This window comes from Anopheles bellator, chromosome 2 (assembly GCF_943735745.2).
Source record: "Anopheles bellator chromosome 2, idAnoBellAS_SP24_06.2, whole genome shotgun sequence".
NCBI lineage: Eukaryota > Metazoa > Arthropoda > Insecta > Diptera > Culicidae > Anopheles > Anopheles bellator.
This window is the reverse complement of record NC_071286.1, coordinates 46,503,245-46,530,630: the sequence shown is the minus strand read 5'-3', so window position 1 is coordinate 46,530,630 and position 27,386 is coordinate 46,503,245. Positions and strand designations below refer to the sequence as shown.

The 27,386-nt window shown below is 44.1% G+C and overlaps 5 protein-coding genes across 19 annotated transcripts in view; 2 read left to right on the top strand and 3 right to left on the bottom strand.

The window, feature by feature from the left end:
• The first annotated feature begins 274 nt into the window (after positions 1 to 274).
• Positions 275 to 1,732, top strand: LOC131212349 (tRNA-uridine aminocarboxypropyltransferase 2). The gene is made up of 2 exons (XM_058206186.1): positions 275 to 369; positions 469 to 1,732. Exons 1-2 carry the CDS (start codon positions 275 to 277, stop codon positions 1,199 to 1,201), a joined length of 828 nt encoding a protein of 275 aa, XP_058062169.1. The 3' UTR covers positions 1,202 to 1,732.
• On the bottom strand, positions 1,224 to 9,128 carry LOC131212348 (synaptotagmin-4). Of its 2 annotated transcripts, none has more exons than XM_058206183.1 (3): positions 8,704 to 9,128; positions 4,488 to 5,154; positions 1,224 to 4,254 (listed from the first exon to the last, which is right to left on the bottom strand). In XM_058206183.1, the coding sequence occupies exons 1-3, from the start codon at positions 8,741 to 8,743 to the stop codon at positions 3,576 to 3,578; spliced, it is 1,386 nt and encodes a 461-aa protein (XP_058062166.1). In that variant the 5' UTR covers positions 8,744 to 9,128; the 3' UTR covers positions 1,224 to 3,575. The 2 variants fall into 2 exon arrangements, with proteins under 2 accessions (XP_058062166.1, XP_058062167.1); XM_058206184.1 differs by having other exon boundaries at positions 4,488 to 5,133.
• Positions 9,129 to 10,482: 1,354 nt separating this feature from the next.
• On the bottom strand, positions 10,483 to 15,189 carry LOC131209146 (tropomyosin-1). Of its 2 annotated transcripts, none has more exons than XM_058202143.1 (5): positions 15,142 to 15,189; positions 13,281 to 13,728; positions 12,996 to 13,215; positions 12,754 to 12,931; positions 10,483 to 10,849 (listed from the first exon to the last, which is right to left on the bottom strand). In XM_058202143.1, exons 2-5 carry the CDS (start codon positions 13,652 to 13,654, stop codon positions 10,767 to 10,769), a joined length of 855 nt encoding a protein of 284 aa, XP_058058126.1. In that variant the 5' UTR covers positions 13,655 to 13,728; positions 15,142 to 15,189; the 3' UTR covers positions 10,483 to 10,766. The 2 variants fall into 2 exon arrangements, with proteins under 2 accessions (XP_058058126.1, XP_058058125.1); XM_058202142.1 differs by lacking the exon at positions 10,483 to 10,849 and adding an exon at positions 12,024 to 12,252.
• Positions 15,190 to 17,614: 2,425 nt separating this feature from the next.
• On the top strand, positions 17,615 to 19,950 carry LOC131209319 (modular serine protease-like). Its single transcript, XM_058202363.1, has 4 exons — positions 17,615 to 17,747; positions 17,847 to 18,147; positions 18,220 to 18,749; positions 18,815 to 19,950. The coding sequence occupies exons 1-4, from the start codon at positions 17,678 to 17,680 to the stop codon at positions 19,888 to 19,890; spliced, it is 1,977 nt and encodes a 658-aa protein (XP_058058346.1). The 5' UTR covers positions 17,615 to 17,677; the 3' UTR covers positions 19,891 to 19,950.
• Positions 19,951 to 20,014: 64 nt separating this feature from the next.
• The window catches only part of LOC131208314 (tropomyosin-2), a 34,558-nt gene continuing 27,186 nt past the window's right edge, over positions 20,015 to 27,386 (bottom strand). For 3 of the 13 annotated variants that reach the window (XM_058201006.1, XM_058201005.1, XM_058201007.1), the window contains exons 8-9: positions 26,385 to 26,454; positions 21,571 to 22,521 (exon numbers count right to left, since the gene is read on the bottom strand). In XM_058201006.1, the coding sequence (XP_058056989.1) occupies positions 22,436 to 22,521; positions 26,385 to 26,454 (156 nt within the window). In that variant the 3' untranslated portion in view covers positions 21,571 to 22,435. Of the gene's footprint in view, positions 20,859 to 21,570; positions 22,522 to 22,553; positions 23,643 to 23,867; positions 25,828 to 26,384; positions 26,455 to 27,386 lie in introns of those variants that run through there. The other 10 variants (XM_058201011.1, XM_058201013.1, XM_058201009.1 and 7 more) reach the window with 8 other exon arrangements.

Below are 27,386 nucleotides of genomic sequence, written 5' to 3'. Positions count from 1 at the left end.
TTTTGGCAACACGAATGGCGATGGAAAATTCAGGCAAATTCGATCGAATCTGCTGTGAAATCAATTTCTTGCACGGGTCTTTGCGTGCGGAATACCTCTTTACAGTTGTACCTTTCAACAACTGTCAAAACAACAACTGTCAAAACAACAACAATGAGCTCGTGTCAGAATCGTCTCTGCCGGTTTTCGTTGCTCCATGTTCATCGTTTTCAATCTCAAGTAATCATTTGCGTTAAAAGTAGCTATACTTTAGATTAATAGATTAATCATAACAATGAACGAGTTCCCAGTTGATACCACAGCATGGGAAGACTTATCAAACCTCCCTGCGGACCCTCCAAAAATGCGTGCCAAGTGCAGTAAATGCGGGTTAGTAGCAACATTGGAAAAGATTAAGTTCATTACTGCGTTCACCTATGGTAACAGAAAACAGTAGTTGATTTGTAACTTTTTCTATGTATTTTGTAGTCGCCCCGAACCGGTTTGTTGGTGTTTTGCTCTGCCTCCGAAGCCGCTGAATCCTCGGGCCCGGATTGTTTTGCTACAGCATCCTGCCGAAGAAAAACGTTCTCTGCGAACAGCACCAATGTTGTCAGAAGGTCTTGCCCCGGGCAAATGTCTTATTTACAAGGGTAAAAAATTTCCCCGCCACAACGAAGAACTTGCCATCTTGTCGGATGAGAATTCCCTTCTTTTGTATCCCAGCGCAATGTCGGTTCCGATTGAGCAAATCGATCCGAACGCTGGACCATACAATCTCATTCTGATCGACGGAACGTGGCCGCAGGCAAAAGGAATCTACAGTAGTTCCACGATATTGCACAGTATGCGCCAGGTGAAGCTAACGTCGTCCGGCATTAGTAGTTACATCATCCGTACACAGCCTACTGAAGGTTGTCTGAGCACACTCGAGACAGCCGTTGAAGCCTTAAGCCTGCTTGAACGAGACAGTCGATACCGTGACCAGCTATTGAAACCCCTGCACGCTATGTGCCAATCCCAGCTAGACAATGGAGCCGTAACGCACCAATCGAAAGAGTTTCTTATTCGCCACAACCAATACCTGAAACCCATCGGGCGACGATTGAACCGGCTTCTGAGGACAGCAGACAATCTGAAGGGCAGTTACGACCCGGAAACAGATGCCGATCGGACTGAGAAAGAAGCTGGACCGAATCCAACTCAGTACTCGCGGTACTGACCAAAACGGTAACTTCTATGTTTTAAGATTTTATTATACCACTTTATATTGTACTGATTTCATAACATAAAATAGAGTATAGCTTTGTTATGTATATACACACACACTGCAGAACTATCGGTGAAATCGACTCTATTAGCGATTTTGCAGCTTCCTCGTAGCGTGCAGTTGATAGCCATGCGATTGATTTAATCAATGCGGTACTCGGGAGATCTGTTGCAAAATAACGCGTGAATACTTCGCAGAACTCATACGAAGCGACTGAGGATGCTAAAGAGCCGAGCTTTTCCAACAATTTTCTTATGGAAACTTCGCATTGGTTATCTTAGTTGCGTCGATATATCGACCGAACCTACCGCAAATTGGGAACAAACGTAAGAAACCAATCAACAATAAATCTTGGGTACAACTTCACTTCTCTTCTTCTCTGGTGTCACTTATCAACTCTACTCCGATAATTAACTTTCGATGGTTATACATTCCTTTAAATATCTTATATCTACGCAGTACACATTTTATGTTTTTGAGAGATTATGCATTACCTTGTTTTGTCTAGCTGAGATTTTATTCTTGCTTCACGATCCTCCTGGGTCGACAAACGAAACCAATCATCCTGTTTGATTTTCTCATGAACCGAAAGCTTCGATCCTATCAGACGACTCCTTTAACTGAAAACTATCACCAAACGATAAATACAAATGCTCTATCTTAGTCACAGCACGCTACTACGGTATTTGATTTGCGCCTATCCAAAGTTTGTACGCGTGAGTAAATAGAAAACAATATGAAGCATAGGTAAATTAAAGTTCCTTTGCTACGATAGTTAATTACTGACAGAATTATGTACATTAACGCCAAAGAATTAATAGCGTAATGAAGTTAAATGCTGCAACTGACCAGTACTAAACAGGTGTACTAAAGTAAACAAAACTAGTTAACCAAAACAATGAACAGGAATTTAAGAATATTTCTAATATACAACTCACAAACACTTGCTTTACCTTTTTTAAGTCGCTACCATTCCAACAGGTTAGACCGTTAGGTTTCGCTTCTTCTTCATGTGCGGAACCCGTGTTTAATGCTACCGACCACCGTCTTCCTTTATCCCTCCGTTGCGTTTTTTTCGTTTTAGAAACAACATTTCATTCGGCATTTGTATATACTGGCTACAAATACTGTCTTTGTTTTGTTTAGGTCAGGTATTAGGTGGCTACGTTCCAAATTATCCCTACAGAAAATTTAGGTAAAGTTAGTGCAAGGGCCTCATCACGGAGCAGCAGTACATTTGGGATAGGGCATTTTGCGAAGAATGTTTTCCGTTTCATTTGTAAATTTATATTTGATTATATTTACTCTTTTCTATGTTCTGTTTAGTCAAGAGAATATCATACGTCTTGCACAAAATAGGCAAATGTTTATGATTTCTACCGAAGCACAGCTCACAGGATAGCACTCATCCTAGTTGTTCCAGATAATAGGTTCCTTTGCAAAGGCATGGTTGAGTATATGGTGTCCAAACTTTCTAACGTACTACACAAGACGGGATAAAAGTTGGGGAGAAAAGTGCCTGCAATCCGAAAGCTCTTTGAAACGACTCACATGATCCAACTAACTCTGCAGCGCCCAAAATTATGTTCATTTTCCGGTCAATTCCAGAAAGTTACCTTCGCAGCTCCAAATCAAAACCCTAGTAGAAAAGGAGTGACAGTGTTCCGTTATCCCTACTAAGTGCGCCTTTATCAGTTGGATGTGTGGGTTCTTTTGGTTTCTATTATTTTACTTTTTTGCGACGAGCATCAATCTGCGTACTGCCTCTATTGCCAGTACAGTTCGGCGGTTCTCATTGCAGCGATGTTGGGTTAGCATGTCTGCCTACGATAGCCATCGAAAGCTCGTTTCACTACAATTCAGTTTAGCAGCATGAAGTGGTAGAGATTTTCGGTTCGATTTCCCTATTGTGCTTTGCTGTGATTTTAATGTGACGTTTTTGTTTCCTGCAATGTATTTCTTTGGGTGCTTAATTGCTTTTGGATGTTTAAGTTCCACAACGTGCGTAGTTATATCTTCACTCTCGCAATCGAAATGCCCTTTGAGTTGCACTCTACTGCAATGGATGCGTCAATGAAATGGTTCTATATGGGTTTTTTTAATATGCTCTCTCGTGTTTTATAGCTCTAAGTTTTTGCATAAAATATTCTTGGCCACCAGATGTGCCCCCATAACAACATATTTTGCAGCAAAATGTAGTAATTTCTTGTATACGAAAGGATACTGACACGAGCTAAACCAGCAGTTTCCGGGGAGAACTATATAGTTTAATATAGCCACATATCATAACAACTCCCCGGAATTCCGATACGAACCGATCGGAGGTTTACTCGCGAAGCTTATGCCAGTCCGCAATCTGACGGCGGGGAGAGTTACAAACTTCCTTCCAGTGATTCAAAGCCGACCCGTTGCTCCGCGGCCCACCCAGTTCTAAGCGGCCAATAACCTCGTTTTTCGTGACACGGTCCCAGTCCAGCAGCATCAGTTCGAGCGAAACTCCCTCCAGTGAGGTGCCCGCACCTTCGGTCGTCGGAATGTCGAATGCAAAGCTCTCGTTGAAAACCGGACTGAGCGTTCGTTTCTTGACGTGTGTCTTCTTCTTGGCAATCCGTTGTCCATTGTACAGCAGATAGATCTTAACGTACGGATCTGCCAGTCCGGTAACATCCATCCGGGGGAGATTGCGTGCCTTTAGCAGGACCACGGTCAGCCGGGCGGCGGCCGGTTGCCAGCAAAGCGAAATCAGCAGCTCGCCGCGTCCTTGAGCGCGTATTTTCAAGCTGCGAGGCTGTATTTCACGGCTCAGCGCAACCTGCTGATTCTCGATCTGCTGCAAGTCGATTCCGGTCAGAGGGCAAACCACCTCGCCGATAACATCGTCGCGGCTGTACCGATCGAAGCTCAGAACCACGAAGTGAAGAGACATTCCGGACAGCTCACTCAGCGTCAGACCGTAGAAGGTAAAGTCTTCGTCGTACACCGGATTGCGTGTATTGCGCAGGACCCTGCAAGGAGACAAACCGAGAAAATTAGCACCGTTCAGTCGATCAGCTTCATATTTCTTTATAAGCCGCAAGCTTATGAATCTCGGACTAAACTGCTCAATTACTGTCAAATATAAGCAATACGACAGCTTTTACTATTTTATCGCATTACTCTTTTTTTTCGTAAATATTTTCTGAGCTTTTACAAACTTACATCAAATGTTGACCTCCTGAACACCTGATTCTGGACTTACCTTGTTTTCACCTTATGCTGCTTCTCAGGCAGCAATTGTAACTTAACGTACGGATCGGTGGCCGTTTGCTTGCCATTTGCGGAGCCATTACATAGGGAGCCGGTCGACAAAGCACTCAAATCAGTGGTCATCGAATTGTGATTCTTTCCGGGTAATCCGCGGCAGCGAACAACCGACACGACCAAGGCGCTCCGATCGGCCAGATAGCGCAGCTTGAAAACAATCGTTCCAAGCTTGCCGTTCTCAATCTCACCGTGCTCCCCAGTCGACTCTCCTAGCTCCGATACATCCGGTGATTTCGGTTCCAACTGCGCATTCTTCGGAATTAGCTCGTTCTCCTCGGTATACTTGGTCGGCGGAACCACGGTCGTCGTAGTAGTCAGGACGGTCGGCTGATCAGTCGGCGAATGGGCCGGCAAGTGGCCCGGTAGCGGCTTGATGCTAGTCGGTGACGGCGACTTCTTCAGATACTGTGGTGGTTGACCACTGGGCGAACGGACCGCTTTCGGCGGACGCGGTGGTTGGAACGGCAAGGACGAAGCTTCGTTACTGGTTTTCTTGTGCTGTCGCCGGAAGCGTCGTGCACAGAAGCATGCGGTAACAGCCAATATGGCGGCCGCCGTCAATCCCAGAACGGCCGGTACCACTGAAATGAGCACAACATAATCTGAGTGAACGCGAACGATTGACGAATGGGCTGTGTACAGGGACTGGGTGGCTGGAACAACGTGCAAACATTTCGAGGATTCCAAATTCACACACACTCGAGGTCGTAAATTGCGCTTAAACGGCACAAAAGTACCATGAAACCGACTTCGATTTATGCCGCATTTGGGAGCAATCCATCGTGTACACATAGTGTATTTGTAAGTTCATTGTTAATCAATCCCTCGCTTGAGGCGTAGTTAATTCAATAGATAACAAATGATGAATCAACGTATCTTATCAATTAATAACAAATTACACTTTCGTACATATGCAAATGTGAGGAGGTACGAAACTCGCGGGAAAACAATTTTGTTATACAAGCCATTTATGCTACATCAGGGAAAACAATCGCCAACAGTTCGCTCTAAATATGTCTTCAATTCAAGACTAGTTGGACTGGAAAAGACTACAACATGTTTAGATGCTAATTTTAACCCGAATGGAATGTAATATGTAAACATGTGACGTGCATAGACAAGTATTGCCTGAAAATACGCAAGTAACCATGCTTCATATAATATTAAAATGTTTATCCCGACCTCCACATGGGACGAATACTAAGCAAAGTCTTAAAAGAAAGTTGCGTGTTTTGAGTGATTCTCTCTGGAATAGGGTCGTGTTTCGAATAATGTAGGTGAATGGCGCCGGAAAACAAGCGTCGACCCAAGAATCAGTCAACCTCAGATCGAGATGCTTTTCGAATGTCGAGAGTTTATTCCTTGTAGATTTACACAACATTTAGCTTCCACTATTGCATTCCGCATCAGCTGGTAAAAACACACGCAATATTAAAGTACATCGTCGAAGGAAGAGAAAGAAAAGGCACACCTACGGTTTTTCTTTGATTTTATGCCAAGGTAGCGTGTCATATTAGGCTTACCAGACAAACGGCTGACTGTCACAGCTTCAGAAGTACTAAGTACATGTAGTGACAGGTATAAAGTAGCGTATACAAAGTACTTATAAGTACAATTCGAATGACTAGATTCCAATTGACTGTTGAACCATGGCAACATGGCAACTGATCGACGGAATCAGGGATACGGAAATACTGAACGAGGCGTTCCGAAAAATATCCGGAACGCATTAGTGTGAAGATTCGTTTTTTTTTACATCTATATGTTCCTAATCATGCATACTTTATCCTTCACAGTGGATTTTCAGCATTACATTTATAATTGTACGATAAATATACCTTCTTATAATCTTTATAATTTCGCTTTTCCATAATGCTCTGTGTAATAGCATTATTAATCTTAACAAAATGTTAAGTTGTTTGCTACGGATGTGGTTCCGCCAATTTTCTTTTCAGGACAACATTCAAACCATTTCCATCACCATTGAAAGTTTATATGATCGCAGAAACAAATTTGTCACAATCTGAGCTGTACAAAGAACAAGAAAAATATTACTATTACTTGGTTGGCCATTCCGTCAGTGTACAATGCAGCGTATCGAAGCTAACAGCTGCGTGTGAAAGTAGCAAACAAATGCTTTATGCACAAAGCCTCTGTCACTTTCCTCCAGCATCCACTAAATCGGGTGATTCCTGGAGAAGACACGAACTGTAGCTGCTCGTGCCAAAGCAGGATACGCGCAAAAGCGGATTGCTGTGTTTTACACTGCGAAGCAATACATAATTCCATCGTTTGCTTGAACGAGCGCTCAAGGCACGACGCAAGATGTTAAAGCCGTGCCGTGTCCGCATCTTGGTGCATGACTTCACGGGAAACGTTGTTCGCGAGCAGCAGTAGGTAACTGTAATGGCAGCTAGGCTGGAGGAGAAACTGGGAGAAAAACAGCGGGATATTGCCCATGGTCGAGGTTGCCAGGATAATGGCTACACTAAACAGTAGTGCGCTGGGTGCGATAGTCACTAAGCCATCGAAGTGCAATCGATAGGATTCAGTGGAATGGCGTTGCAAAGGAAAAGTACCTGTCGAGAGCAAGAGATTTGAACTTGATTCTTTCACTACAGTTCGATGTCCGAATCGTGACTAGAGAATACAATTTATTCAGCCACATATGCATGAAATTTCCATCAATCAATACGTCGTGTTTAGGGAGTGTTTTACTTAAGACTTAAATTCGAAATGATTATGAAATAAATACTCCAAAATCTACGTAGGCATAGCCATATCTAAATATTTTTACTCTATTTTCGTAAATCCTTATATAAAAGTGCTAGTTATTAATAGTGGCAAAAAATTAAACACTAAACACATTTTGGAGAATCCTCCTCATAAAAGATAAATGATAAATGTTATGCCGAATGATTGATAATGGTAGTTGAGGACATTAAGGAGAGAATCAAGCACATAAAAGTCAGTAAGCGGAAAACGACTGTTTAGAAAACATGTCCATTGTTGTCCGGAAAGCACTTAGGCTAAGAATAAGCAGAACCACAGATTCTACTTCCAGATTGTATTGTTCATTAATGAATCATTTTTTACTGTCATATCTCACGGTGACGTAGACCGTTTATAATTTATTTTTCATTTCATTGCATCTTTATATTCTTCTATATATTCTTATATATTCTATATTCTTTTTTCAGCGTTTTTCTCAACTAAAACCAACTGCCAAAAAATGCTATTTCTGGCACTGGCCATATCAATGAAAAAGACTTTGGTGCAGCACATTTTTAGCGAAAAATCGAACGCTGTCGTAGAATAACATTGATACTCCGACCAAGTATTCTTAGTTTTCTGAGAACAGTCACTTCTCGCTATCACACTGGAAGATTTATCGAAAGCATTGATGGTTAAACATGATGAAAAAAAATATAAATTTCAAAATAATTTTCCAGCTCATAACTTATTTTTTGAAACTGATTAGATTCGATTCTCAGTGGTTGCAAGCAAATTTTAAAAAGCGGCATAACCCTTATATTTTCTTTTTTTCTAAATCATATGTTAAAAGCGTTGGTAAAATCATCAATTGAAAATATGTAAACTGACATGACATTGTTTCGTTAGATTAAACTACTCGCTATGTTCTTGATGAACTGAAACGCGTACCCAGGATTCCAAGACGCCCATGAGTCATGAGGTAGATCAATCCTCCCCTAGGTCGGTTGCCAGCCAGTGTGGCTCCAGAAAATTGCTTCATTCGTTACAACCATCACGCAATGGCAGGCGTCAGTCTGTCGAATGTTACGTCTTAGTAGATAACCTACGAACCGTGTTGACCTCCTAGTAGTGTTGAACGTTACAATTTGTAGCATTCCTCAAAATCGGTAGGCATTTCTCTTTCTTTTTTGGCCATCTTTAGTTTTTTCCACAGTTTGCAACAATACGGCAATAGGAAAATTTTAGGCGTGAAAATATGATGGAGCCATGTTTGTTATTTACAGAAGAGAAATTCTGCTTGTATGTATCGTCGATGACGGGCCATGGAGATTTGTTTTCAATTATATTAATTCCTTTCTAGCTCGCAAAGAGCAAGTTGTTCGAGCCACCAGAAATTACATAAGTAACGGTGACAAATTGAAGTAGCACCATATTACCAGTTTCCAGCGTGTTCATATCAGGGCCGTGGTCGCCCATCTTGTTGCTGGTTCCAAGCGCCTCCGTTTTGCCCGAGTTATGTAGTTTTGCACACTAGTAAATGACGACTGTTCCAAACAAACTCGATCACTTGATTACACTATCTCCAGTTTAAGAAAGCCACAATGACGAGTTCGATTTATACAGGATGCTGGTAGCTTATGGTGGAAAACTTCACACAATTCCCTGTCACTCTCGTCGTCGTTCTCAAACAACTTATCCACTTGATATACTTCTGACACTTTTGTTTCCTGGAGTTCACATCAGAAATATTCAGTACACAAACTGCACCTGCATTTGAAACGGTTTGAACACTCTAAACAATCACAATCGTCGGACGAAGGAAAGATTTTGGGCAAATTAGAGATCAGAGGGCTGAGGACAAAACCGCATACTTGCATCTGCACAGTACATTTGAGCCGAAACTGGTGGCGTATGCCTGGCCAATCGATAAAACGAGCTCCGATACAGCGCATGAGCCGTGCTACTCTCGATTGACGAGCGAATTGCTTAGAGAAAACTCTATTAGTTGTTTTCGTTACAGATACGGGCTCCCGAGAAGCTTCCTACGCTTTGGTGTAGAGGCGAGTTCGGGCGCCGTGAGAGACATACCAAACGCGCGTGAGTAAACGTCACCCACGTCCTGCCGGTCGGAGAGCAGCCTGCGAAGGCGTAGAAAATTCCGACAACGAAAACAGAGAATTTCCCGAGGAAAACGAAGAAAGCTTCTAAGGGCGAAGGGCGGGCTGGTAGCAGCAAATGTCAAACTTTAGTTGGGCCACACCGCCAAAAGTTTACCGCTCAAAGCATGTTCTCTAGCTTGCTAGTACACTAGTATTAACACTTAACATGGTTTTTGGGGATGCAGGAATCACTGTTGGTAAAAACGTCTGTACTCGCGGAAAGTTGATTTTTGTATGCTATTGTTTAGATTATTAATCTATGAACGACGTCACAGGTCGATGTCTACTATGTCGCCACAGTTTTCTCGGCTAGTAAGCGTTATCACGCTATCGGCGATATGATCTGTTCATTCAGGCATGGTTTTATTTCAAAATATGTTATATACCCATAAGTATCGACCGCCCCGAAAGGTCAATTCGTACCTGCTTCAAATAGAACAAAACGAAGTTCTCTGGTAGTTGAAACAGGGTCGGGATAATATTTCCCGTTACTGGTAGTAATTTCAATCGTTAGTTAATTGTCACCCGTACCAAGCTAAGTTTTCTGACTAAATCCAATAGTGTTAGCTCCCATCATGAAATGTGAAAAATTCAGTTACCTGATACGTGAAGCAACATTGAACTTACGTTGTTGGGAAATTATCCGTAATTCGTACCACTTCACATCGAGAACACTGACAGACGTTTCTAAATATTTACTTAAAATTATGTTCCGTCCTCATAGTTTTATTCAAAAGATATAAATAATACATTTATCAAGAGAAAGTAAACATGGAAGATTCACATGCTCGGACTCGGTGTGATGTTATTTCCAGACCTAATTATATTTGCCTCTCGCTTCTCCTACCGAACATCAATGTATGAGACTTTCAGGCATCGTAGTGGGCTGTGGCTCAAGCTGATATTGGGGAGCACACCAAACCGCTACGATCCATCGAGATGCGTAACTTCAAAAACGTTTTCGTAACACCGGCGACAAACAACAACAACAACGACTCGAAACATTGGCTCTTGGATGATGGCTTTTGATGGCTTGGATGGAACATTGGCTTCTGAAAGCATTGGCTGTTTCACCAAAAGTTGTTATAGGTTTGCATGCTTTCCACACACCAATAGAGGTCGGAGGACATTTAATGTCGCTACTAGATATTCCATTTGTTGTTCCCTAATCTAGTATCAAGTCGGTTTCTTCGTTCGCAATGGCGTTCTCGGAGCGCAGTTCTCGCGTGGTGACATTTGTGCACACCCGTGTATGGTTGGTTTAATGAACAGAACGTTTGCTGTGATGCGTTGTTATGGACAGCTACAAGGTCCCACTGGCTGTGACCATGATGGACTGCTTAGTAGCCGGCCAATTCGGCGAAGGTGGAATCCATTTCGTCTGCCAGAGACTTGTATCGGTCCTTGTTGGTACCAAGTTCGTCTGCGAATGAAACGCAAAGCATAAATCAGTATCCGACGGTTGAAGGTGGTGATCGTAAACAAAACGCAAAATAAAATTCACAGTCAAAACTGAAATCCACCAATCCACAGTGCCTGCCTATGGGGCCTTCGAATTAGTGGCATGACCATATCAGACCGTCCGGCGAACTTGGAACCCAAACGCTCTGACGTGATCATGATTGGGACTGCACATATTACAGTACGTGGGAAAAACTGAAAATGTTATGTTGTTTAGATACAAATAATGAGTATGATTAACAGTACAGGCGAAACACATCGAATGCGTTAGAAGGTCGGCATGAAAGCATTATTATAAACGGCAGGAGATAGCAAACTTCGGGAACCCGTACTGGTGGGACTCACGGGGCACGCGAGTCCACTACTCCCTTCTGTCACCTTCATTTTCACTGATGACTTTCGTGACAGTGTGGCCGTAGAGTAACGGAAATTTGTACACAGAGATAAAGATGAAAGATGCACACATTAACAACGAGACACAGTGGAATGCTTTGCTGAATGCTGAACAGATACACCACAAGTGAACAATCGTGTAGCACGTGTTTGCTCCAAAATGACCGACCCAGACGGCCACCCAAAAAGGCACAGAGTTGTCAAAATGGTCTCCGGTTGGATGCGGTTTTGCGCGCCTCCACTCTCAGAAAGAAAAGGAATGGAAAACATTTACACATGAACGAGCCAACGAACGGACGGACGGTACATATGAGAGAGGTGAACAAAACGGTGTGGTGTCGACAGGCTTAACGCAGGACTTACAGTCAAATTTTAAGGTTTGAGATGGAATAGAGAGTATGAATGGAGCAAAAGTAAGAAAAAAACTTCAAAATTCAAACCCGAACTCTAAACAAGGCACAACCACGTGTGTGTGTGTGTGTTTTTTTTTAAACGGATGTTACGATAAATACCTAAAGTCGATCGAGAGCATCACAGTTTCACTGTTCGCTCGTTCCAGCGCGTCACCATTCGGCCACTGTCTCACAACGGCAGGATGCAGGGTTTGATCTTAGAGCAAGCATGTGTCCGAAATGGCTCCGCCGTTGGAACGATACGGCAAGACGAAGCAGAAGAAGAGGAGGAAGAAGAAGTATTGCAACGAGCGCCACGAGCGCAGAAACCGATATAATACCAGAGTCTAGGATTTGCATTTGGCGGGGGATAGACCGCGTGTGTGCTGCTGGGGAGCGTATAGTGGTGGTACGGGAATTGGTACTGAGGTTGGTTTTGGATAAGCTGTTGTGCAGGCAGGAGATGCCTATCGTTAAGACGGAAGTTAGCGTGCAGTTTAGTATCCGGTAAGTTCGGCGAAGGTCGAATCCAGATCGTCGCAGATCGCTTTGTACTTCTCCTTTTCGTTCATCAGTTTGTCTGCAAGAGATTACAGAAAGGCAGTTGTTAGGATTGGTTGTTCCGTGGTATTTCCGGGGCCAGCTGGGATCTGCCAATAGCACTGTCACGATCGTACACAGGATCAGCGGGCGTTGGATCCGCTTGAACGTGGGTGTGTGACAGTTTCTCGAGTGACCTGAAATGACTACTAGACAGCCTTCGGGGCTACGATCGAGTTTGGCAATCAGCAAAAGCACTCGTACGGCTATTTACAGCTCAGTTAATGCAAGTCAGCATACAGCATAGATAGAAAGTGTTCGTGCGTAAGTGTGCGTGTCTGTGTGTGTGTTCTTCGAAGATCAATAGTAACATTACTGTTACCATCGGCATGTGTGCGTGTTAGTGAACCACCGAACCGAAAGATGTTCCGTGGTGTGGTCTTCGTTTCGATGTGGGATAATTGGTACTACACTCGCTAGTGAACCAATTGCAACAGACAATAATTAGCTACATTTGGGGAACGCCAAGAGTGGGACGTACCTTCTAGTCTGTCGACCTCCTTCTGCAGTTTCTTGACGTTCTTCTCGGCGTTCTCGGCACGAGTTTCCGCTTCCTTCAGTTTGATGGTCAGAGTCTTGAGCTGGCGTTTGAATTCTTCTACTCTCTGGTTGGCCTTGTCTTCTGACACTTCCAGAGATTTCAGAGAGTTACCGACAACCTACAAAAAAAGAGCGGCAGCATTTAGAGCAACCGAATGGACCACAGCTTGCGCCCAAACTGACCTTCAACTCTTCCTCAAGCTCCATGATCTTGGCCTCACCCGACTTCACACGGTCTTCAGCGACTTCCAGCTCGTCTTCAACGAAGGCCAGCTTACGAGACACTTCATCGGACTTGGTGTCAGCGTCTTCAGCGAGCATACGCGCTTCCTTCAGCTGGTTGGACAGCTGATCCATACGCTCCTCATCCTGCTGGGAACGGTTCTCCAACACTTTGCACATACTGCAAAAACAACACGAATGAGCGTATGATCGTCAACTCGTAACCTGAGGACGCGCAGCGTTTACCGGTTGTTCTCGTCAGCCGATTGGGTGGCCTCTAGCAGCTTGGACAGGGCGGCGGACGAGCGTTCCTCAGACTTTTCCAGATCCTCCTCAACCTGTTGCACCTTGCGGGTGAGGGCGGCAACATTGGCTTCGGTGGAGGTGAGCAGTTTGTCCTTCTCCTCGCAGTCCTTGGTGGCCTGCTCCAGAGTGGCCTTGAACTTCTCGTGATCCTGAGTGACCTGCTCCAGGCGCTTGGTCAGCTCAGCGACCTCCTCCATGATCTTGTCGGCACGGAGGTTGGCCTCTTTGGCCTGATTTTCACAGGTGTCGGCCTTGTCCTGTGCATTGTCCTTCTCGATCTTCATCGCCTGCATTTTCTTCTTGATCGCGTCCATTTTGGCTGTTTGTTTTTGCTAACCTCGTACCAGAAGAAAAAATACAGGAAGGAGTTGTCCCTTGTGGGTGCTAGCTGTGAGATGGATAAAAAAAACGTTTCGGTATCATAATTTTGCTGAGTCGGTGACCTAAGAATTATTTGGTGTTGATGTTAACCCTTTCGCGAAAACGTCAAAATACGTTTGATCTTTCAGTTCGGAACGAAAAGCAGCGACTTTCGTGGATCCTAACGATCCTACGGAGCATAGAACGAAAAAACAACTTGTTGTAAGCAACCAATACGCAGCCGTTTGCAGAACAATCTGCTCTGCTTTGCTCCGTCGGAGGTCCTAATTTTAGAATTTTGCCGTTAGACTCGCTCCAGTAAGGCTTGCGCCATGTACATGTATTTCGTTGGCATCGCGACCTTCCCCGTGCTGCCAGAGAAACTCGACCGCTGTTTATTTTCGTAAAATCATAAACCATTCCGCAGTGTGTGCGGGGAGCAATTGTATTTCATTATAAATGTGCGCAACGAAAAATGGAAGAAATGGCTGGTAGAGAAGACACTGCGGACTTGGGGGCTATGATCTGCGCAACTCTCCCACGAATCGCAACCGTACATACGCAACACGCATTGCGAATGCGCACCAGTTGTGCGCATCCCATAGTAAAAATAGCTCGCCGGGGCCACATACTACGGACTGTGGACGGACACACACGCCTATAAGAGGAAATATTCTTCACCGATCATGGGCTAATAATAAGCCGTCACTAACATACTTCACTATAACTAGACTGATTCAGGCATGTATTCACATTTTTTTCCGCGAGGAAAAGGTAATTCCTACGCCCAGTGACTGCAGTTGAAGACAAAAGATCGATGAATCATCGATCAGCTTGTGTGAACTTAGTCTGGTAAGCAGATGGACACGGACTCGGGCAAATCGAAATGAAAAAAACTCAACGGACGGTTACTCAATTCGAACTCAATGTGTGTACTATTTATAGATAGGCGCAGCCTTTTTCTATCTCTTACTAACACACTCGCTCGGCCGGTACATTACGTGGGCCGCCATCGAGCGATTCAGGCTTCAGGCGGGTAATTTTCACGGTTTCGTGAAATTTGCCTCCCGAAATGCAGGCTATTTTTGGACATATTTTGTTCGGTTGACCGGGGCTTCCACAGACACCTGTGTGTCCCCGCAGGGCACTTTCGAAGTGATCGCGAATATAGTTGAGTAGCCACTACGACTTCGCATTCCTTTGCCCGACATATTATTGCAAACCAACTCGGTACTTCGCACACGGACTTTACGTTGTTTCCGCGCTGCCGTTGCACATTAATGAGCACAGGACACGGTTCATAGAGTTCCTGTTCCTGCTGAAGCCTCTAGCGCACCAAACTTATACTGTTGCTAACATTTGCAGAACGCCTGACTGTGAGTTAGGTATTTAAGTAAATTCTGCTTTGGTGAAAAATTCGACTAAAAACAACAAAACCAACCTGAGCGCTTTCACTCAAATCCTCGCAAGACTAAAAACACGATAGCACTGAGTAGCGCAATACGAGGAAAACTCCGATTGACCCTTAAAACCGACGCACACAACCACAGACCAGATGCACGATCGCTTCGATAGACGAACATTTTCGTGCGTGCAGAAACGGGGAAAATCGTGCGTTCGGTATGCCACTGCCGAGAACGGTGACGTCACCCGTCGACTCAGGGACCCAGAACACCGCGGCACTGGCTAGTTTCCCCAGGTGGCTTCGGTTTTCCCCTATCGACAGCGAAGCCGACTTCGGCCCACTTCAATACACGCGAGGGAAACTTCAAGCCGATCGCTCACGAAAGCGTGGGTCGTAGTCCCCTCGATCATCCGGCGATCGGCAAGGCAGAAGAAAAATATCGCATGCGCATTTTTCCGCACTAAACCATGTGGAGGTGGCATATAAGTCGCGTGTAGGATTGCGCCCGTGGAACCCCTGTGGTGTCCTTACAAAACAAGTGCGAACCGAACGCTTCCGAGCCATGAACGGAAAGTTGTTTTTCGCGTTTTGTTTAGATTTTCGGCTCACGTCGGTTCTAATTTTGGAAAGATTTTGATCCCTTTTTTATTGTTTTCACTCGGTTTTCACCCAATTTTTCCATTGCCCACGGTTACGGATACCGACACCGCGAGAACGCGAATTGCGAGGCCGTGCGCCTCGTGCTCCCAAAATATCTGAAAAAAATATGAAATTTTCATCATCACCCACCAGCATCTATTCTTCGTTTTGGGGCTCGGTTTGGCCGGTTGACGGTGGTCCAATGTAATGTAGGACGACCAACAACGTCGACCCAAAACTTCTGGCCATGCATGAAAGGTGAATGAATGCGGCCGCGTAATGAAGATAGATTTTTTGTGCAATAGAGATCGCATTCGTAAATGTGCGTCATATAAAAAGTATCCAAAATGTGTTTTCAATTTTTGAAGAAAAAAAAAACAATGTCTTTAATAATAATCCTTATGAAGTTTCTATTTACTTTTCCTATTAAAATTTTATGTAATTTTTTAATAATATTTTATGGTTAATCTAATCAACCCATCGGAAAACACGTCTCTCGTTTCTTGGACACGATTGCTTACACGTCATTACCGAAAGTGGACGAATTGTTTTCATAAAAATGCTTCTTCCGAAATAGAATTGGAAACAAGTGGTAGTCAGACAGAGCAGGTCCGGACAACGCAGCGCATGTTCTATATTTTATATCGCACACTTGAAATTTTTGGATTCAAGATTTGTTGCGCTATTTGGCTTTTTTGTGGGAAAAAGTTTGCACATTTGTAAACATATGCAGTATTTGACATGTATTTTAGAATTTAGTTATAGGAAATTATAGTTCACATTGTCATCTTTCTAAACAGCAACTAATGAAATTTAAATATAGACAAAGTAGACAAGTAGACAAAGAGCAATTACATTTTCTTTTAGTTTTATTGTAATTTTTAATGTCCACTCAAAATTGGCACTTGCATTGAAGTATCTATTTGTACTACAGAAAAATGTTCTATAAACCGATACAACATTTTAAAGAAGTCATAAAATGTTTATTGAGTATTCTCATTTTCATAACATTCTAAATAATATTGGTACGCATTTGATCGAGAACCACATTGTACAAAGCGCTGTCTTCTACTTTGGGGAACGATCATTCGGGCAAAGTAGACGGTTGGCTCCTTGCATCTTGATCGGCGACACTCTTTGCTCGAGTTAACTTTTCTGCTTCTGCCCGACGACGACCTGACTTGGAACTGCGAATTGCTGGGCAGTCGTCTGGGCAGGGCAGTCATTCGCACCATCTCGCTGCATTTGATTGATTCGCGTACATAATTGATTGTACATATATGGATTAGAGTAATTGTGTCAAATAAAACAAAGAGTGAACAATTCATTCCTGCTGCGCTTACCTAATAACTTATCAACTGATTTTTAAATGTGTATCACAGCTCGACGAAGCGTCAGCATGATCATCGTTTTTTTTTTGCTTCCGTTGGCTTCACAAAAAGTAAAAATGATTTCAAAACAAAGCACTAGCGTAGCAGACACAACGAGTCAAATAGATGACCTCCGATTCGGATTTCGCTCAATTATCAGTAGCGGCATTTGAGAGCGATTAGCTAGGCTTTTGGTGGGAGTGATATTCTCCACCGTGAAACCCAAACACGGCCCGGAACCGGCCTGGGCTCGCGGCTCCCTCCGAGGGCTCATGGCATTAACGCATCGGATCCAGATTATTTGTTTCGCTGATCGGCGTAGAGACAATGTGCGCTCCACGGCCTCGCGCTCATCATCGCGCTTCGAAAACAGGTTCTCACGAACACGCGCACAGTGGTGGAGGCTGCGATAATCGTGCATTCTTCCCGTTTCGCGATCATCCGTATCGCCAACAGTTCGTGCTGGAGCCTGACAAAGTCAGAAGCTATTTCACGCGTTGGCTCTCGAAAGCAGTGCCCAACTAGTTCCGGTGAAATGATAACTATTTGAAAACGATCTGTAAATGTGCAGCAAACAAGTTATTCTGCTAATCGCATGGTTATACTTCGCGATCTTGCTGCAAGAATCCGCGGGTAAGTACAGTCACTGCAAACGGTTCGACACCTCAGCGTGTTGCTTGTTTGAGGGATTTCCCCGGCACTCTGTGACGATGCCTCAATCGCGCTTTGCAGGATTGTACCGAGATCGACGGAAAGTGTGCAACTACTACGAATGGAAGTGTCACAGTGGCCAATGCATCGAGTCCCATCAACAATGTGACGGTGTAATCGACTGCAAGGACGGTTCGGATGAAACCTCCAAGAGCTGCGCCTTTATCCGCTGCCCAAGCTATGCTTTTCGCTGCCAGTACGGTGCTTGCGTGGATGGGAATGCAATGTGCAACGGAGTTCGCGAGTGCGCCGACCATTCCGACGAGCATGCTCACTGCCCCGGAAGCTCCGGGCCGCTGCTGGCCGCACACGGAAATTGTTCGTAAGTGTTGCTGGGTGTAAGCAGTGGTGGTGATGACGCTAATGAAGCCCGGTATTTGACTTCTTTTTTCAGGAACACTGAATTCAATTGTCACTCTTCTGAGTGCATTGCGGCCGATCAAGTTTGCGACGGTCAAGAAGACTGCGTCGATGGGTCAGACGAAAGCCAGCAGCTGTGCAGCGTTGTGTTTTGTCCATCGTTTTCGTTCCGCTGTAGCTACGGAGCGTGCATCGGGGGATACTCCAAATGCGACGGTGTAATTGATTGCCGGGATGGTTCGGATGAGGATTCGATGTTGTGCGGAAGACCATCTCCTTCGACCACAGCAACACCGATTCGATCGACGACTACCACTTCGACAACCACACAAGCTCCAGTGAGGGTAACTGGACCACCCGGCTCGTGCTTTGTCCCGCAGCCGCCAAGAAACGGTCGTATTGTGCTAGACGAGAGCGTTCAAACCGTCCCGATCCTACCGGGAGAGTTTATCGAAAACTACAACTCGGTTCACATAGTCTGTAACGAGAAGTACACGATCAAGGGAGCGGCCACAATAGTCTGTCTCGATGGCGAATGGATGGATCAGTTTCCGCTTTGCGAAAGTAACCTTCGGGAACATGTTGTCGACGTTTTTCCCCATCATTAACAATTCCTTTTTTATCCGCAGAGTACTGTTCCGAAATACCGATCAACGGTATTACGATCGAACCCTTCTGCGAGCACCAGCGGCGACAGATAACGTGCAAACGACCGCTGCCCCCGACGACAACTGTTCGAATTGGATGTCGGGTCGGCTACCAAAAACCGCTCGATCCGGTCAACGAAACGCTCACCTGCATCGACGGCTCGTGGGACAGTTCCGTTTTTCACTGCGACCCAGTTTGCGGTACCCCAACGCCCGACGCGGAAGCTTATATCATCGGAGGCCGAAACGTTTCAATCACCGAAGTACCATGGCATGTCGCAATTTACAAAAATTTAAACAACCAAACCCTGGCCGATGTGCGGTCAGCGGACTGGCAGTATGTTTGCGGCGGCACCATCCTCACCGAGCGCCTGGTAGTGACAGCAGCGCACTGCTTTTGGGCTTCGGAAGGATTCTTCGATAAGCGCTTTTTTCGCATAGTCGCCGGGAAGTACCGTCGAGATCTGGCCACCATCGAGGCACTGCCGGTGCAGATCTTCCAGCTGCAGGAAATATTGCACCAGCCGCAGTATCAGGACTTCTCGGGGTACTACAATCTGGACATCGCCATCGTGGTGCTAAGCGATTTCATCTCGTTTCGAACGTACATCCGACCGATATGCTTGGAGCGAAACCTACGGACTGAGAGTGAGAAACGTATCAAACCGAACAGTCTCGGGCGTGTGGCTGGCTGGGGTTTCACAACCAGCACCGGTGTGCTGAGTTCCGTGCTGAAGGTGATCGATATTCCCACGGTAGACTACGTAACGTGCAGGGAATTTTCACCAATAGCGTACCGACCGTTCCTGACGGGTGACAAGTTCTGCGCCGGCGATCCCCGTACCGGAACCGGTGTCTGTCAGGGTGACAGTGGCGGAGGGTTTGCGCTGGCCAAGGAAACCAACGGCGAGACCGTTTACTACCTCTATGGCGTGGTAAGCTCAGCCCCACGAGCCGCCACCGGTGGATGTGACAACAATAAGTACGTGGCTTTCACCGAAGTACAGAACTACATTCCGATGATTCTCGACGCAGAAAGTCGTTATCCTGTTATTTAGTGGCTACAATTAAGAAAAACAATTACTCCTACCTCTAACCAACGATCGATCTTCGTGAAAAATTACGCGTATAAATAAAACAATTCACATACACTTTCATTGAATCGTTTTTTTTATATTTCTCTCGATTAGCACGTTTACACTCAAGGTTTTCTCTTCGAATGCGGAAAAGAATACAATTCTTATATCTCACACCATGGTGGTATCACCTCATAGCTTCCGCTGTACTCGCCACACGAAGTGCAAAAATCACAAAAGCGGTTCACAAGATAAATTTCCTTAGTCCTTTTCTAAGATTAGTTTCGTTACTCAGCGCACAATAACTCAAATCCTTCCACCAAGCGAATTTCTAAAAAGCCTCTTACTTTATCTTTTTTATCAATACACCTCGAACATCTCGGTAAGTTGATCATAATGGAAGAATAGCAACACCATTTCTCAGCAAGCCGAAGACAAAGCATCTCGTGGACCGTGGGCTAGTGATTTGTCTTACTTGTTTGTTAAAAATGTTAAGTACTTTCCTTATCAAACTTTTTTCTATGTACAACAATCCGTTGCAACAGTAAGTGGAAACCAAACAGTTATTTTAGTAACAGAAAGTACGAAATAATATTTTTACTTCCCGATAAGTTTAGGGAATGTCATGAGGAAAGTGGTTTCAAACAAAAATTTAACTCATATTTCATTTGGAATGTATTATTTGTGATTGTAAAGCATCCGATAGTCCCCGTTGTAACTCATTTCTTAGTCAAGCATATTGGCTCTTAGTGACAAACACAAACTGCATTACTAAAGAGAAACTTTCTATAAGAGTTATTATTCCCCAGTTTGTGTTCTCTTTTGTATTGCATTTTCCGTGATGGCATATACTGGGCAGCGCATTTGTTAGTATCCGGACAGGTCAGCAAATGTTAAGTCCAACTCGGCAGCAACCGCTTTGTACTTTGATTTCTCCTTGTTGAGATCATCTGCAATAAACATAAAAAAGAAAGTGACTAGAAGTAGAAAGCGTTTGCAATAATTGTCCTCGAACTATCTTGATTTATGGACTTTAGAAAAGCAGCATTGAATGACTCGTATCACTTTTCAACTTGTTAAACCATTCTATAGCTGATTAAATTTTCTGGTAGTACATTGTGATATAATTGTTTGGAAACGTGATTGTTTACTTCGCCAAATTATTCCAAATTCAATTAATTTAAACAAAAACACTCTAAATGCACATTGAGTGATGGACGCCTTATCTCAAGCTCAAGTGGAGAGATAATCGATGTAAAACCCTGACAATTGTACGAAATTGGAACAGAAGATAAACGTATCAAATAGCCATGCAATAGATTTGCATTTAAAAATCTCGAATAAAAACAAAACCACAAATTTATTTATTAATATGCTAATTAAATTGAGGAAAACAAAAATCGATGACGACTAACATCATCAATAGGTAAACGTGCGTGAATCCTCTAACGCACCACATCTAACCGTTCGTACAAAGTAATAAAAAATCGCCAAAAAGCATTACAGACTATTTTTGCATGAGTAGACAAAAAGTATTTGTAATCTACAACAAGAAAAACCGGTAACAATAACATCTAATGAGTAACGATAGTGGCTAAAATAATAATACTTACAATCATTCGAATAAAAGGCGTGGTGTAATCAACAAATAACGTCAACAAACAAATTTCTACATAACTTCATATATTTAATACCAACGGAAAAAAAACAAATTTTAATCAATTATAAAATTTGCAGAAAGGAAAATCATATTTCTTTACAGAGCACAACAAAGAAAAACTCATAACACACGTGCTTCCTCCAATCGAGTTGTATCTTTGTTCTTGAATATCCTTTTTTCATATAATTTCACTTAGCTCTTTATTGTTGGATTTTCTCTCAGCGGTTTTACTTTTATAATAAACATATCATAATACATCGAAATAAAGAAGATACTCAGCGTTCATGGATGTTGTTGCTTCAATGATAAAACTTGCTCTTCTCGCTTGTATGAAGCAAAACCGATCCACTCTCATCGCCCCACACTACCAACAGCATCAGCCCCCTCTTAGTTTGGATCTTGAGTTCTTGACATATAGTAGGCAATAGCGTCGTCGGGTTTTACGCTTAGAAGATTCCGCTAAGTGGAAATACGGCGGACAAGATCGTCCTACTATGCGTGTATTGGAAAAATAACAGCAGCGAGGCATCGCTTAATGTCATCCACAACCATTAGAAAAACTGATCCGCGGATGTCAGCTATGTCCTTTTGTAACCGAGTGCGACCAGGGAGTTGCTATTGAACAGGACAGATACGCATTGCGTCACCCAGCGGCTGCTACTGCTGCTGGCGGCGAAGGCTTCGAAAACGGAACGGAAGCTTCCTTTTGTTTGGGTGTTCTTTCGGCTGTGACTGATCTTGATCGTGACGGACGCGTCATTTCCGTGCAGCGCCGCGGTGGTGGCTGCCTTCGATGTTGATACCAATGATATAGTTTGCGTCTGAACGGAAAAACGCCCTGCCCAGTTGTCCAGCACCGACGGGGACTTATTCCTTGAGAATAAGCTCGACGAAGGCAGTGTCGAGATCGTCTCCAATTTCCCTGTACTTCTCCTTCTCCATGACGAGTTCGTCTGCATCCCGGGAAATGATGGCGCGTCGTGAGAAAGAGAGTTGATGTGATAAATGGTGCGCGGGAACACACGTATACGTTTGGATAAAAGTTAAAAGAAACGAAAAGGAATTCATACATTTAGGATAAATAAGACAACGTAACCGATGGACTCGCAGGGATAAAAATGGTTGGTGATCTTCATTCGGCATGAAAGCACGCGCAAGCGCACAGCTTGTGAGTTGAGGCGATTATAGGAAAAAGCTGCCAAAAGCTGCCACAGACCTCTGCCGGGCCGGGGCTGCGTAGCCTTTTTGTTCCTGGCTCATTTCTTTTAGTTCCATCAATCGAATTTTAGTACATTTCATTTATTGTGCATATAAAAATGGCGGCTGTTTCGCAACGCGACAGCAAAGTTAACTGCAGAGCATGGTTACGATTCGAAAAGCAGAATAAAACGACGGCCAACAAAGGAGCGAGGTCGGGGTGCAGGTATAGGTTTTCGGGACGAAGAAGCTGGCATACGGAAGCGAGCGAATACAGTTTACGAGGCAGGTGCTTCGGCTGCGGGTGCCTCGGCCGGAGCTGCCTCTGCCGGAGCAGCTTCCGCCGGAGCAGCTTCCGCCGGAGCAGCTTCGGCCGGAGCAGCTTCCGCGGCCGGGGCGGCTTCGGCAGGCGCAGCCTCCGCCGCCGGTGCGTCCGCGGGAGCCGCTTCCGCAGCAGCAGGTGCTGCTTCGGGCGCTGCTGGTTCTGCTGGCGCCGGAGCCGTTTCTTTGGCTGGTGACGTCTTCGGAGTGGAACCAGTGTGCGATCGCACATACGGTACTTCAGCAGCCTCTGGTGGGAAGTGCTTGCGCAACTCGAACGGACTCGGCGTACGTGCTTTCGCTGGTCCGGCTGGACCTCCTTCGGCTGGTGCTGCTTCACCCTCGCCGCCAGCGGCGGCTGCAGCTTCGGCGCCTTCTTCCTTCGCCGCTGGAGGTGCTGGCGGTGGCGTCGGCAGCTTGGGCGGTGGCGGTGGCGTTTTCGGCTTGGGACGACGCTCCGTCCAGATCGGATCGATTCCGGGAATAAGATCGACGAACGCGAAATCTAGATCGTCTCCAATCTCGGCGTACCGTAGTTTCTCCACAATCAATTCGTCTGTTGAACGGCGGCGAACGCCACGGTTGGGTGCGGCGCAGCATTAGGGGTGCGTAGTTCGGAGGGTGCATTGTACGAAGCGATAAAAAGCGGCACTCCCATCGCGGCGCGAAAGGAGATAATGTTCGGCAAATTAAAATAAAAGCAAATAACGTAAGCGTAAGCAGTAAAAGAGTACACACAGCGTGCATACAAGTAAGACAACGCATAGAACACACCGGACTCTCTCGGTTTACGATAAAATAATATATTATAAACACTCAAATACATTAAAGGAGGCATTTCGTTTTGCGTTATGCTGCGTTCCACGTGGGGTCATGTGTAACGGTGTGTAACGTGTATTGACGTGTAAATGTGTTGAATGTTCATGGTTCCGTTTCTAAGCATTCGTTCGATTGTCTTTTCCGAAAGCTTACTCCTTACTCTTAGCTAGCAAATGTATAAGAAAGGCATGAGGGCACGCGTCCTTCCTCTATCGGTTCACGGATGCATTAAACGCGACAATTTTAAAAATTTAAAATGTTTTGCTACGCATCTTTCGCCCTAACGGCTCCGCACTTCTACCGTTACAGGGGGAAACAGTGTTCCTGAATATATTTCTTTCTCGATCGTAAAACCTGGCTATGCTATATTTTATCGACGGAACAACCTGCGGGTTCGTCGTAACAGCGTGCAACACTTGTGCACAACATTTAAATACGGGGTTCGCCTATACGAAGGTCTACGTTCTGTGGATCCTTGTTGCTCCAGCCCGAAAGACATTGGCTCGGCCGAAATAGATAGGAAAGAGTTCGCAAAAGCTAAAATAAACGCTACACAATGTGGGGACAGAATAAACATGAGCGATTGGTTTTTCCTTGCTTTTCACAAACATCCATCGTACTACTACTGCAATAACTTCTGGTAAATACTTCTTATAATTTCCACATTAACACACAACTCTTGGAATGCAAATGACAAGAAACACACGCAAAAGTATTTATGTAAAAAAAAGTTGTTTTTGTCTATAGTTGGGAAATTGGGGCGAACTGAGCCGGCCGACCGCGTAGCAACTTGAGTTGAATGGAAAATAAACGGTACTGCGTCCGTTACAACAACATACCGCATAAATGCAGGCACAACCTCGTTGGTTTAAAATGCGTAAAAAATATATTGATTTTATTTTCAGCATGGCAATGGAATGTTCCTCGAATCGGTATGAAATGCAATGAACACGGTTCGCGGCCACATTTTAAACATCATAGGCCTTATGTGGTTGGAATGGAAACTGACGTCTTCTGCAAAAACAATATTGTCTTTTTTTGGTGCCTTCGACGGATATTTTAACCGGTTTTGCCGTTCACTTCTTAAACTCTGTGACGATAGTACTAAAATGGTAATCTGTAGCAGTATGTGTTTCCTTTTTTCTAATAACACCACGCGCATCTCACCGAACTCTGGACAGTTTAAATCTTGAACCAAACGACTAGGCGAGACAAACGACACTCTATTCGCGGCGTCACGGTTTTTTTTCTCGAGCGATTCTCCATTTGGGACCGACCGTTTGCATGCGCTCTCTGCTTCTAACGGGGAAAGCTAAATAAATTTATACAATGGAGAAACAATTCACAATAAAGTGATCCAATTAAAATGCTTCATATTTCGGGCAGCATTAGTTTTGCTGCTCTACATTCATCGCCCGTGTGCGCATCATTTTGATTTAGTTTAAAAAATCTCTACGTAGCCTGCCTCTGCCTTCTACACTTTTGTTCAAAGAAGATTTTCATTCTCTACAAATGAAACAAGGGCTCCTCTTTCCGCTAGTACCCTTAAAGTAATGCAAATCGAACCACTTGCATCTGCGCGCTCTTCTACTCAACGCTCTTCCTCCGAATGTGCACAATCGCATGATGTCTGTGAATTTCAACAACGTAACGAGTATGTGGATGTGTGAAAGTTCGTGCGTGCGGTTTTTTGTGATGGATTCGGCATGGTACATCATCGAAGAAATGCCAAACGATGTCTGTTTACAACTCTTTTCCTGCGCTTCCACGTTATGCCTAGTGAACGCTCAGCGCGTAATGACGACATATCTTCTGGCATTGCGCTGCTTCCTCGATAGGTTACATATTCTGGATATCATGCAGGGTAGCTTCCATTTCCTCTTGAAGCATTTTGTTCTTGGCACGTTCGACTGTCAGTTCATCTGTGCGCATGTGGTTTTGGTGTACGAAACGACGATGGCAGTTTATTTCGAGCGGTGTTTGGTATAGGTTAAGTTTTACACAGAAACAACAATAACACACGGCATCCGAGTTCAGCAACAACAATCAGATAGAGCATTAACGATTAGCAGCATTGAAGGAGCACACATCGCAATCAAACAGGTTAATAAAATGAAAAAAGAAAATAAAAAATAAACAAAATGTTAAAAATAATACTAGCAAACTGAAAACAAATTGTTCGTGTTTTCTAATCGGCATCGAAAACATGTAAATGTTACTAGGTTCATATTGCGTTACTTATTCTCAAAGTCCATGAATGCACATGGTTGTTTAACATTCTACGCCTAGCAAAAGAGGTATGAGTCTACTGGCTCGCAGACTGTTAATCGCAAAATAGTCACACACGCTTCACACTTGCTCCGTGGTCAATGAGAACTGATAATGTTCGTATGGTCATTCACGGAGCAACTTCGTTAGCGAACTGTTTGTGATAGTTGATGAGGATTAGCAATCGAATTTGGAAACACAGTTCACGTACCTTCGAGTCTGTCGACTTCCTTCTGCAACTTCTGAACGGAACGTTCAGCGAATTCAGCACGGGCTTCAGCCTACTCGAGCATCGTGGCGCAGCAGACAACGAAATAAAAGTGTTGTAGAGATGAACAGACAAATAAGAAAGAATTAGAATCTTATAAGTACAAATTAAAAGGCATTTCATAGTTGAAACCAAAAGTTAAGTGTGACTCAAAGGAACAGATTAACGATGCCTTTGATCGATCGGGAAAATATATTCCGAATAAAATGTAACGATTTTTAGCGATTAAAAATGTATGTTTCAGTGAATCACACTTGACCTAACGTTTGGCGGGGAAAGTGCTTATCAAACGGGCATGCAATAGTTTTAAAGTTAGTATACTCTCTATTCTGTCTGATTAAAAATTAGTATTTAGTACTCGTCAGCGCAATATTGAACCAAAGTTATGCGACTGTATAGCGTTGTGTTAATACATTTAGCTATGTAGCAAGGTAACAATAGGAAGAAGAACGCTACAACACAAAAAATAACACTAACAAGCCACCCCCTTACCTCACCGGTGCGCATTAATTTGTCGTTACGTAGAAACTAAGGGGTAGAACCTAATCGAAGCCCTGTGAATCCTCGTATAACATATTCTAATGTCGACCTTTAACACCAGTCTTAAGCTTCAAGTCTACACGTGGAATTAACAAATTATCATTTTAACCCTCGTTTGCTTCCTGCAACTATTGATGTAGTTAATCGGTGTAAATAATGTAAACGCATTTTAACGACACCATCGTAGCGTGAAATAAATGAAAGATAGTTCGAGAACGATTTTTCGTTTGTAGCACATCTTCCAAAGAGGTATTTCTTAAAGTTAATCGTCCCATACTGTAAAGATTACACTAGCCTCAGCATTGGATGGGAGAGTTACGATCGATTTTAATAGCGAGAACCGTAACCGGTTAACGAGTAACCAAAAACCGTTGGCACCCTTTACTACTACAGCCATTTCCGTAG

Bases quoted from the DNA above. Each gene is read 5' to 3' on its own strand.
- LOC131212349 (XM_058206186.1), top strand. From the start codon at position 275: ATGAACGAGTTCCCAGTTGATACCACAGCATGGGAAGACTTATCAAAC. The intron at 370-468 runs GTTAGTAGCAAC...TGTATTTTGTAG, and splicing joins GCCAAGTGCAGTAAATGCGG to TCGCCCCGAACCGGTTTGTT.
- LOC131212348 (XM_058206183.1), bottom strand. From the start codon at position 8,743: ATGGGCGACCACGGCCCTGATATGAACACGCTGGAAACTG. The intron at 5,155-8,703 runs GTAATATGGTGC...GCGTTCACTCAG, and splicing joins TATGAACACGCTGGAAACTG to ATTATGTTGTGCTCATTTCA. The intron at 4,255-4,487 runs GTAAGTCCAGAA...GTCTCCTTGCAG, and splicing joins CAGCATAAGGTGAAAACAAG to GGTCCTGCGCAATACACGCA.
- LOC131209146 (XM_058202143.1), bottom strand. From the start codon at position 13,654: ATGGACGCGATCAAGAAGAAAATGCAGGCGATGAAGATCGAGAAGGAC. The intron at 13,216-13,280 runs GTAAACGCTGCG...TTGTTTTTGCAG, and splicing joins TCGGCTGACGAGAACAACCG to TATGTGCAAAGTGTTGGAGA. The intron at 10,850-12,753 runs GTACGTCCCACT...TTTCATTCGCAG, and splicing joins GGAGGTCGACAGACTAGAAG to ACGAACTTGGTACCAACAAG.
- LOC131209319 (XM_058202363.1), top strand. From the start codon at position 17,678: ATGTGCAGCAAACAAGTTATTCTGCTAATCGCATGGTTATACTTCGCG. The intron at 18,148-18,219 runs GTAAGTGTTGCT...TTCTTTTTTCAG, and splicing joins GCCGCACACGGAAATTGTTC to GAACACTGAATTCAATTGTC. The intron at 18,750-18,814 runs GTAACCTTCGGG...TTTTATCCGCAG, and splicing joins TCAGTTTCCGCTTTGCGAAA to AGTACTGTTCCGAAATACCG.